An 11789-nucleotide genomic window follows, 5' to 3' on the forward strand; every position below is an offset into this window, starting at 1 on the left:
GGACCTAGATAAGTATTCACATAGGACCCCACGTCTACTTGTCTGCAGGATCTTTATCATTTCCTAGAAAAGCAATATGTTCTAAAACTGAATTTAAATGTGCAATCTTAGGTTTTATCAGTTCACAGCTTTTCTCCAGAAAATATGATCTAATTTTTTTCCTAAAAACTAAAGTTGAGTTACTGTATTAATGACTGAGAAAGAAAACCATTCATTTACAACTGGAAGTTAAAAATTTTTTACCTTTTCATTTGTATTTTTTCTAGGTGCATTTGGCATAGTGTCTGAGACCAGCTAACCCAGGAGATCAAAATGATCCTCAACTCTTCCACCGAATATGGTATTAAAAGAATCCAAGAGGACTGTCCCAAAGCTGGAAGGCACAATTACATATTTGTCATGATCCCCACTTTATATAGTATTATCTTTGTGGTGGGAATATTTGGAAACAGCTTGGTGGTGATTGTCATTTACTTTTACATGAAACTGAAGACTGTGGCCAGTGTTTTTCTTTTGAATTTAGCACTGGCTGACTTATGCTTTTTACTGACTTTGCCACTATGGGCTGTCTACACTGCTATGGAATACCACTGGCCCTTTGGCAATTACCTATGTAAGATCGCTTCAGCCAGCGTCAGTTTCAACCTCTATGCCAGTGTGTTTCTACTCACATGTCTAAGCATTGATCGCTACCTGGCTATTGTGCACCCAATGAAGTCCCGCCTTCGGCGCACAATGCTTGTGGCCAAAGTCACCTGCATCATTATTTGGCTGCTGGCTGGCTTGGCCAGTTTGCCAACTATAATCCACCGCAATGTATTTTTCATCGAGAATATCAATATCACGGTTTGTGCTTTCCATTACGAATCCCAAAATTCAACCCTCCCCGTAGGGCTGGGCCTAACCAAGAATATACTGGGTTTCTTGTTTCCTTTTCTGATCATTCTTACAAGTTATACTCTTATTTGGAAGACCCTAAAGAAGGCTTATGAAATTCAGAAGAACAAACCAAGAAAAGATGATATTTTCAAGATAATTATGGCAATTGTGCTTTTCTTTTTCTTTTCCTGGGTTCCCCACCAAATATTCACTTTTCTGGATGTACTGATTCAGTTGGGCATCATACATGACTGTAAAATTTCAGATATTGTCGACACCGCCATGCCCATCACTATTTGCTTAGCTTATTTTAACAACTGCCTGAATCCTCTCTTTTATGGCTTCCTGGGGAAAAAATTTAAAAAACATTTTCTCCAGCTTCTGAAATACATTCCCCCAAAGGCCAAATCCCACTCAACCCTGTCCACAAAAATGAGCACACTTTCCTACCGCCCCTCAGAAAATGGAAGCTCATCTACCAAGAAGCCTGTCCCATGTATTGAGGTTGAGTGACACACTTGAAACCTGTCTGTGAAGTCATCTTGTTGAAGAAGGAGCAAGAGAAACATTCCTCTACAGCACTTCACTACCAAATGAGCATGAGCTACTTCTCAGAATTAAAGAAGAAAGTCGATTATGTGTACTGAACTGACTTTTCTAAACAAAAGCTGAACAAAAGCTTTCCTCTCCCTTTGCAACTAAACAAAGCAAAGCCACATTCTGCATTAGATAGACGATGTCCACTCAAAGAATGATGTCGGAAACTGGATGAGTGTGTTGATTTGGAAAATTTTACTGGTAGAAATGCCATCTCCCCAGTCTGCTCTTGTTCCGTTATTTTTGATTTCCACATAAAGGTACTTAGAATATGTTAAAACTTGAGAGGAGCAACAGGAGATCAGAGCTCAAGATTGCTCTGCCCAACTTCCAAAGGGCGGCAAAGCTTTTGTGCCTATTTACCTATTAGCAACTGGGGCCCACTTGTACCTGCTACTGCACACTTTATGCAAAGACTTGCTAAGCAGTAGTTGTCAGGTTGCAGGAGTTTATGTGAAATTCAACCAGTGTCTTATAGATTCACACTGCCAAAACATGCCTGCTAAATGGCTTATCTGTATAATGATGTTACTAAAGTCATGTATAAAAATTAAACTACTTGTCAAGGTGTTATTCTGGTCCCAGGTAGTAGTGTCTTCCTAGCCATATTAGTTTTATTTCGTATCTGAGGAGCATATGTATTTTGTGGTAAAAAGATTATATATCATAAAATATGCCTTACCATTTTAAAAAGTATATATTCTACCTATATATGTATATCTCTAAACTGTTGTTATTTTATTAAAATCTGGCAAAGTTATATTCACATTAAAATAATGTTACTGTAATGTATTTAATCTTCATTACTTAAAATAGATGATTTATTTTTAAAACAACTGTGAATAAGTACAAACATATTTCTATTTAAATTTTGATACAACTGATAGTTTAACACTGTTGGTTTTAGATTTTATATCCTGCCATGAAAAGATAAAGAACACACTTTATTCCACTGCACAACACGGAGTAAATACACCATTTTGAATTTTCCAAAGTTTTTCATGCAACAAAGAAAAAACTCATTCCTTTTAACACTAAAATAATATATTATTTTACACAGAATTTTTTAATAATAGGATTTTTCTATTTACATACATGATTATTGTAAGAAATATAGGAAAGCAGTTAAAAAAAAGTCATATTTAGTTCTCCTGCTCAAAAATTACCATTTTTAACATTTAGGTGCAATGTTCTACTTTTCTCTTATTAATTATACACATGTACATGTATAAATCATGATACTAGAGTCATAAAGTATATAGTATTTTGTATACACATTTTTCACTTAATGTCATAGCACAGTAGTTTGCTACTCCATTAAATGTTTCTCTAAACATTTTAATAATTGTATAACATTACAAAATACAGACATATCATGATACAGTTAGCTAATATTCAAATTGGAACATTTAGCTTTTTTCTGATTTTTCAGTATCATAAATTGCATTGTACATGAATATTCAAGTGCATGAATCTGATAAATCCCTCATGATACACTCCTAGAAGTGGTACAAGTGCATATACAGATATGAATGTTTTTAATATTCTTAATACGTATTGCCAAATATTTTCCAGAAAACATAACAATTTACAATACTACCAACTATGTATGACATCTCACCACAGCCTCAGCAGCATGGAATATATACTAGATTTAAGCAGAAAAGGAAAATTTACTGTATGAATTCAGGGGCCACATGCAAGAGCAAGGATGCAACTGCACTGAAGAAAGTGCTGTTGCGTTCCTGCTCCCCTTGGAGCATCCTAGAGGCCTCTGCTGCTTTGCTCCGCACAGAGCAGGCAGAGGTACTCATCTGACTCCATAAACAGTGGCCAAGGATTGGGGTGATGTACAAAGGAGCTGATGGGAGGCGTGAGGGAGGGGGAGCATTCAGAGAGGCCTTGGTAAGCTGGACAAAATCTCCACAAAGCAGCCTACTATCGTTCACATTTCCAAGGACAGAGTTATTTTGTGAATAAATATGGTTACATGTGCCTCGTTTTCCTTTTATATTATTTTGAATTCCACTGACATAAAATGCCAGCCACTAACTCCAAAGGTCCTTTACTATTTTCACAATCACCTCCAAAAAATAAATTCTAGCTTGTCTCAAATTATAGTGTAAACTTACCCTATTTGAAATCCCTCCGAGTCAGCTGTATAACAATTCGTTTTTTTATTCAGTAATCATCTTAAGCCAAGTGATTACAAGTACTTCAAACTTGTTGAAACAATAAGTTATAGCTGTTAAGATTTCTGGTAGACAATTGTACTTAGATACCCTCTATCTCATGTATTTATTAACTGGTATGAATAACAAGCTCCAAGCCTCGTTTTCATTTTAATTTCATCAAATTATCCCATTTTGTGAAACAGATACTGATAACTTCATGATTAATCTTGCTTTATCAGTGAGACCAACTTAATACTGAAGTTGAGACTCTACTTACCAAAATGTTAGGATGGTATGCCATGATTTATTTGTTATTCTGTTATTCTGTTATGTTATTCTTCATGAACATATTTAGAGGTTAGGTGGATTCCTTATTTTTTGGAATATTTTTAAAATTAATCAGAAAGGAATATTTACCATGAGGATCTAGGTGCCCAACAGAACTCAAGGTCTATATATATATATATATATATATATATATATATATAAAATTTTTTTACATTCCAATCCTGTTTCCCCCATGAAAGATTCATCTTTTCAGTCAATAATTCATTAATTCATGGATTCAATAAATTTTGTATTGCTTACCTATTCTGTGCTGGAGGCCTAGAGTTATGTAACAAACAGCTTAAAATGCACAGTAAACTTTTCAACCAGCTGCTGTGGGGAGTATGAAAGCAAGCCAAGTGAGAAATAGCTTGACTGCCAATCCACGGAAAGGCTCACAAAGGTTTGACGCCACAGGTTCTCAGTTTTATAACTCTGTATACCAGGCCAATTTTTTTCCAACAATACATGCCAACCTGGAGGACCAAAGGTGGGAAAGTAGATTCAGACAGGTCACAAAAGTGAGGTGAAGTGAGTGAAGGAAAGGAGTCCCAAGGAATTTTGAATACTGGTATGAAGGGTGATTTCCCTGAGAGCAGCGAAGAAAATAAATCAGGAGCAGATGAGATACAGAAGACTGAGGAGTGGTAGAGGCTGGGGGACAGCCACACACTGCCTCAAATGTCAGGGTGCAAACCCCCAGGAGAGCTGCATACAGATGTTTAGGCCCCCAGGGCCATGTTGGATCCACTAGACCCAGACCAACCTGAGGAAGAAAGAACCTAAATCTCAGGAAGGGAAGCAAGTAATGAACAGTAGACGATGGTATGCGGCAAAACTCAGCAATTTTTATATATTTCAGGTTGCATTTTGGGAAAGAAAAAGTCCTCTGAAGAACTATCCATACTGGAGGTTTTGATGAGACTGCGCCACCAGGGAAGCCTGACCATCCTTTTTTCACATGTCTCCTTATCAAAGGGTGAGGACCAAGACATCTAGGATTGTGTGTGATAGAGCGGAAGAGGTGTGCTGATAGCAAAGGACCCAATTTAGATGAGACTGAAGGTACTACAGTACCTACTATTGTAAATTATTATAAACTGAGATCTTCCCCTGAAGTGGCACACTGGTAAAACACTCTTCTGTTGCCCAGGAAATGATGATAAGTATTATCTGAACCATTAAATATAAGTAAAGAGAGGTAATGAGCACCCTGCACCCCCTGAGAGTTCAAATACATGGTCCACATGCTGTCTGGACCCTCCCCTCTCTCCATGACCTGGATGTTCTCTAGATCTCACAGACCTTGTGAACACTGCATCCTACCCTGCCCAAATACAACAGAAAAGGCCTTCATTCAACAAGTCCATCCACCTTACTTGAGAAATGATATAAATGAATTTTCACAATCAGAAAGAGTCAGAATTGGATTATTGTCTTTTTTTTTCAAATGACAATAACTTAGAATGAGAGAATTTAGCTTTATTATTATTTAATTCTGTCACTCATATACAAAGAAACTTTGTATAATAACCTCTAAGAGCTTAAATATCCTGAGGTTTGCCCTTCAAACAGCATGATAGGAAAATATTTATCTATGTGTACAAGAGATGTAAATTTGATAAATAAATGATGTTAATTTTGAAACTATTAAAGACCAGTTTGCTATTATGATTACTTTGCTTCAAATAGCAAAATGATGATGAGCCATATATGTCCTGGGGCCCATTTCTTGATTCGTTTCATGTATTAAAAAGGTTCTTTTGAAAAACTAAACAAGAGAAATAGGAATCCTGGCTGAACATTCCAATGAGTTGGGCTATATCTCACAGAACTTCTTTTCCAAGCCTGATAAAGTTCTGCTATGCCATATTGGCACACAGAGTTGCTAAACGATAACGTGCAGAAAATAAGATGCACCTCAATTTCAGTCTCTGGAGATATGCAACAACAACAAAAAGAGAGAGAGAAAAAGGACCCCGAAGCACATAATCTGATGCCCTTACAAATAAGTAACTGTTATTTTCATTCATTCATGTAGTAAATGGATAGTAGGAAAAAAAAACTTTTCACTGATATCACCTTTATAGTTGTTCCTTGAGTACCCATATCTGTTTCACCTTCCTCCAGAAATAGCCCCCTATTTCCATTTTGGTGCCCTCTCTGTCCCACATTTAGTATAGAGTCTGGATAGGGCTCTACCCATATTCCAAACACATGCAATGAGGGATGTGAGGAGACCTAAGCAAATGAGCCCATATATTCCCCTGACTGTAATGGAATAGGCACATAACCTAAAAGGACCCAATCAAGGTGAATTTCCTAATTTTGCCAGGAGCCACCAGACAAAATGCTTATTCTTTCTCATCATATAGAACTTAAGTAAATGTGAGAAGCAGATGCAGCATTTGGTCACTCCAGAGGGAGAGGCAGAAATTTCCTGGAGTTTTCACAGAAAGCATAAGAGTAAAGTCAACATATGAAACTAAAATAATGAAAGGGTAGACCAAGAATTGGAAAAGAACCAAGCCTTTATGATATCATTCAAGAAGTGACTTTCTGTGCCAGACTTCTCTTTTTTCTTAAGCTGGCTGAGGATGAGTTTCCTGTCAAAATTATCCACTAAAGGGAAGGCTTCCCTGGTGGCACAGTGGTTGAGAGTCTGCCTGCCGATGCAGGGGACATGGGTTCGTGCCCCCGTCCAGGAAGATCCCACATGCCGCGGAGCGGCTGGGCCTGTGAGCCATGGCCGCTGAGCCTGCGCATCCGGAGCCTGTGTTCCGTAACGGGAGAGGCCACAACAGTGAGAGGCCCGCATACCGAAAAAAAAAAAAAAATTATCCACTAAAACCCAATCTTCAGCAAAATCATTAGAGCCACCATTTATCAAATTCTTAATATAGGACAGAGTCCTATGCTTATATGCATTATATTATGTAATCCTCACAACAACCAATCTTATCAGTTCTATTATTATCCAATGAGACAAAATGAGGCTTAGAGATGTATAAACTGGTCCAAGGCAACGTGACTGACAAATGCTAGAGCTGAAATCTGAACCCAGACGTTTTGAATCCAGAATCTGTGCTCTAATTTACTAAACTATGTTGCCCCCTTCCAAAAAACAGCATCACAAAATGTGAATCAGGGGCTTCCCTGGTGGCGCAGTGGTTAAGAATCTGCCTGCCAATGCAGGGGACACAGGTTCGAGCCCTGGTCCAGGAAGATCCCACATGCCACGGAGCAACTAAGCCCATGTGCCACAACTACTGAGCCTGTGCTCTAGATCCTGCAAGCCACGACTACTGAGCCTGCGCGCCACAACTACTGAAGCCCACGCACCTAGAGCCTGTGCTCCGCAGCAAGAGAAGCCACCACAATGAGAAGCCTGCACAATGTAATGAAGAGTAGCCCTGGCTCACCACAACTAGAGAAAGCCCACACACAGCAACGAAGACCCAACACAGACAAAAATAAAATAAATTAATTAAAAAAAGAGAGAACCCCATTAAAAATATATATATATGAATCATGTAGGTACCTTCCAAAATATTGCCCAAGTCTATTTATTCAAAATCAACATGACTATTATTTTGGATGAGCTTATATTGGGTCTAGCAAATAAACAGGCTATGACTGCTAACTATCACAGTAATTAGTTCAATGCTCTGGTCTTTTCTGCAGCCAAGAATTTAGACAGTATTTACTAAATTGGAGAGGGAAAGAAATTCCTAAATTAATTTTTTTCATGTCAAATTTTCTTCTTACAACTTAATGGAATGATGTTCTTTGGAGAAAACATTGTGGAGAAACTATATTACATTTGAGAGATTTCCTTTTAAGTTATACAGTTCAGATTTGGCAATAAATTTAGTTGAAGAATATACCTAGAATAATGAAAACAAAAGTGTGATTTATCTCAACTGTGTCCAGTGACCAAAAGAATAAAGCAATAAGATCACAGCCATGAGACCTGAGGAAAGTTCTAGCAGCATCATTGAAAAATCACCTCAAAATGGATACTATTTGAAACAGCGAGAGCTAAGAAGAGAGCTACAACAGATCAGGCAAAACATGCTCACTGCTTGACCTTTGCTTCAGGGTGCCGAAGACGTAGAAAGGAGTGGTTACACAGGAAACACTTAAAAACAAGGTGATTCAGCCATGGGCTGAGAGGATGACCACGACATGATAGAAATTCCAACAACTAATGTGAATCAGAAAGTAGTAATGGAGGAGATCGATAGAGATGGCAGAGCAGGAGGACATGGAACTCACCTCCCCCCCATGAACACATCAAAAATACATCTACATATGGAACAATTCTCACTGAAAACTAAATAGAAACTAGCAGAAAGACTCCTGTACAGCCAAGGCTGTAAGAAAGATCCACAAGGAATTGGGCAGGAAGGGAGGAGAAACAATCAGGTCAGGACCTGTGCCCCTGAGAGGGGACTCAGAGAAAAAAGGGAAATTATCAATACATGGGCAAAGGCACACCCTGGGGAGTAAGCAGTTTTAGCCACAGACTGGGCGCCCCAGTTCTGGGGTCCTACACAGGGAGACGAGCCCCCTTGGCTGATTTAAGGACTGCGGAGACTAACAGGAGGGCTAAGAGAATCCTGGACTCCACTTATGTGGAGTGCACACACACTGGTGTGGCCCCAAGGCAGGGCAGAGACAGCAGATAGGAGATGGCTCCAATGGCTGCCGGGTTTCCCACAACCAACTCAGGGAGCACCGCAGCTCAAGCTGAGGGAACGCTCCAGCCCCGCTTACTCTATGTCACAACATGGCAATGGATCTATGGCTGCCACCACCAGGAAGAAAGCTCAGATGCCGGACACAGAGGCGACTCGGTCCTGGGGCAGCACTCGAGTAGGGCAATCAATGGTAGCCACTGCTGGCGCTTACTCAAGCAGCACGTCAGAAGCAGCCCAGGGCTCTGACAGCTACCAGTCCAAGACTCCATGCAGGACCCCTGCCCTGCAGTGTGGCTCCACAACAAGGCAGGGGTGTCAGAGGCTGGGGGAGTGATTGGCTATGAGGGACAAAGGGGCTTGGACTCGAAGCTACAGTTCAGCAGAGTGAGGTAAACAATTGCTGGCACCAGCACAGGCAGTGTACTGGAGACAGCTTTGACCTCTGTCTGTTACCAACACGAGCTGAGAGCCCACACAGCCTCCCCTTGTGTCAGCACTCTGCCACTCTGGAGCAAGGGTCTCAGTGCTTGGTGAAGGGAAAGCACACACTCAGAGGGAACAAAGCCAGCTAGGGTCCGACCCTCAGGGCTCCTCCATTAACTTGGGATCAGACCCCACTCCTGATAGGGCAGTGATGTCCACTGAGCAGAGGGGAAGCCCCGCCTCGCACCTGGCTCCAGCTCTAGCCCCTCCATCTCCAGTCCCACCTCCTACCAAGATGATAGCTGAGTACAACCTGAGGAAAGACATGTCTTGTGTCCACGTCAAATCCGTCTCTCCCACCAAAGGCACTGGGCTCACACAGTCTGTATAGGGACACTCCCACATAAGGTCACACCTTCAAGACCACAACAGGTAAATGTTTCACCTAAATTCATAGAGGCAGAAAAAGTTAAATAAAATAAAAAGGCAGAAGAACTGGTCTCAACTGAAACACAGCAAAAGAAAACTCCTGAAAATATAAATAATGAAAAAGAAATAAACAACTTACCAGATAAATAATTTAAAGCATTAGTAATAAGAATAATCACTGAATTAGGGATAGCAATAGATGAACACAGTGAGAATTTTAACAAGGAACTAGAAAATATAAAAAAGACCCAATCAGAAATGAAGAATTCAATAACTGAAATAAAAATCACACTAGAAGGAGTGAATAGCAGACTAACTGATATAAGAGAATGAATAAGTTATCTGGAAGATAGAATAATGGAAAATCAGGACATGGAAGCAACCTAAGTGTCCATCAACAGATGAATGGATAAAGAAGATGTGGCACATATATACAATGAAATATTACTCAGCCATAAAAAGAAGTGAAATTGAGTTATTTGTAGTGAGGTGGATGGACCTAGAGTCTGTCATACAGAGTGAGGTAGGTCAGAAAGAGAAAAACAAATAATGTATGCTAACACATATGTACGGAATCTAAAAAAAAAAAAAAAATTGTTCTGAAGAACCTAGGGGCAGGACAGGAATAAAGACGCAGATGTAGAGAATGGACTTGAGGGCACGGGGAGGGGAAGGGTAAGCTGGGACGAAGTGAGAGAATGGTATTGACATATATACACTACCAAATGTAAAGCAGATAGCTAGTGGGAAACAGCCACATAGCACAGGGAGATCAGCTCGGTGCTTTGTGACTGCACAGAGGGATGGGATAGCGAGGGTGCGAGGGAGGCTCCAGAGGGAGGGGATATGGGGATATATGTATATGTATAGCTGATTCACTTTGTTATACAGCAGAAACTAACACAACAATGTAAAGCAATTATACTCCAATAACGTGGTTAAAAAAAAAGACACACACAGACTGAAAATGAGGGGATAGGAAAAGATATTTAATGCAAAAGGAAACAACAAAAAAGCAGGGGTAGCAATACTCATAACAGACAAAATACACTGTAAAACAAAGGCTCTAACAAAAGACAAGATAGTGCATTATATAATGATAAAAGTATCAATAAAAGAAGAGGATATTTCACTGATTAACATATATGCACCAAATACAGGAGCACCTGTATACAGGTGCAAATATTAACAGAAATAAAGGGAGAAATTTATGATAATACAATAATAGTAGGGGACTTTAACACCACACTTAACATCAATGGACAGATCACCAAGACAGAATATCAATAGGCAACAGTTGTAGGAAATGACACAATAGACCAGTTAGACTTAAGAGATATCTACAGGACATTCCTTCCAAAAACAGCAGAATACGCATTCTTTTCAATCTTAGATGAGATTGACTCAGACTCCCTGAGAAAGTCCAAGGTGTTCAGAAATTTCTGCTGAAGGCTGAGAAGTTTATATTTCCATGGTCTAATTATAACCATCTGCTTCCCCCAGTTCACTTTAGACATCATCTCACTATTCTACACAGACTGTAGGATGTCCCTGTTCCATGGGATATAGACGTGAAACAGCTTCAGTTACTTAAACACACACACACACACACACACACACACATCTATAAACACTGAGGGATACCCTTGAACCAAAAAGGCCTCCATCACTTTGGACATTTCTCCCTAGACCTCACGCAGTCCCCACCTTCACCCTATCTCACACATCATCCCCTTCCTTCTCTGCACTCTTTGCTCTTTTATCACCACCTCCCTTGGGGGAAGCAAATCCAGTTTCTCTTATTTTCTCACATAAAACAACCTAATCATTCATTTCATTAGCTCCCCAGTGCTGAATATCAACCATGCCCGAGGCAGAGACTCATCTTCTCCCCAAAGCAGACTGTTAGAATATGTCCTTAGAGAAATTCCAGCACACACCACTAAGATAAAGAATTGTTCACCCAGTTACTGACAGTCCAATGGTCCTCAAACAGTAGTAGTAGTATCAGTCCTATTGGTGGAAAACAGAAAAATTTCTCATGGAATGGAGGATCCCATACTTTTATTTATTCAGGATTCATGTTCCATCAATCCTGTTTTTCTGCCATTCTGATACATCACTTCCTGCTGTTCCTACTTGCCAGGGATTACCCACCGCTTTGTATATGGAAGGGTCCCCGTGATTTATATGGACATCCACTCAAGAAGACACACTCATGGACTTCTTTCAATAAATTTTTAAGTGGTACCACCTT

The 11789-nt window shown here is 39.8% G+C and overlaps 1 protein-coding gene across 1 annotated transcript; it reads left to right on the top strand.

Annotated features, from left to right (window-relative positions):
- The first annotated feature begins 312 nt into the window (after positions 1-312).
- Positions 313-1392, top strand: AGTR1 (angiotensin II receptor type 1). The gene has a single exon (XM_065876528.1). It carries the CDS (start codon positions 313-315, stop codon positions 1390-1392), a length of 1080 nt encoding a protein of 359 aa, XP_065732600.1.
- Positions 1393-11789: the final 10397 nt, after the last annotated feature.

The sequence above is a fragment of the Phocoena phocoena genome, chromosome 4 (genome assembly GCF_963924675.1).
Source record: "Phocoena phocoena chromosome 4, mPhoPho1.1, whole genome shotgun sequence".
In the NCBI taxonomy this organism is placed as follows: Eukaryota; Metazoa; Chordata; class Mammalia; order Artiodactyla; family Phocoenidae; genus Phocoena; species Phocoena phocoena.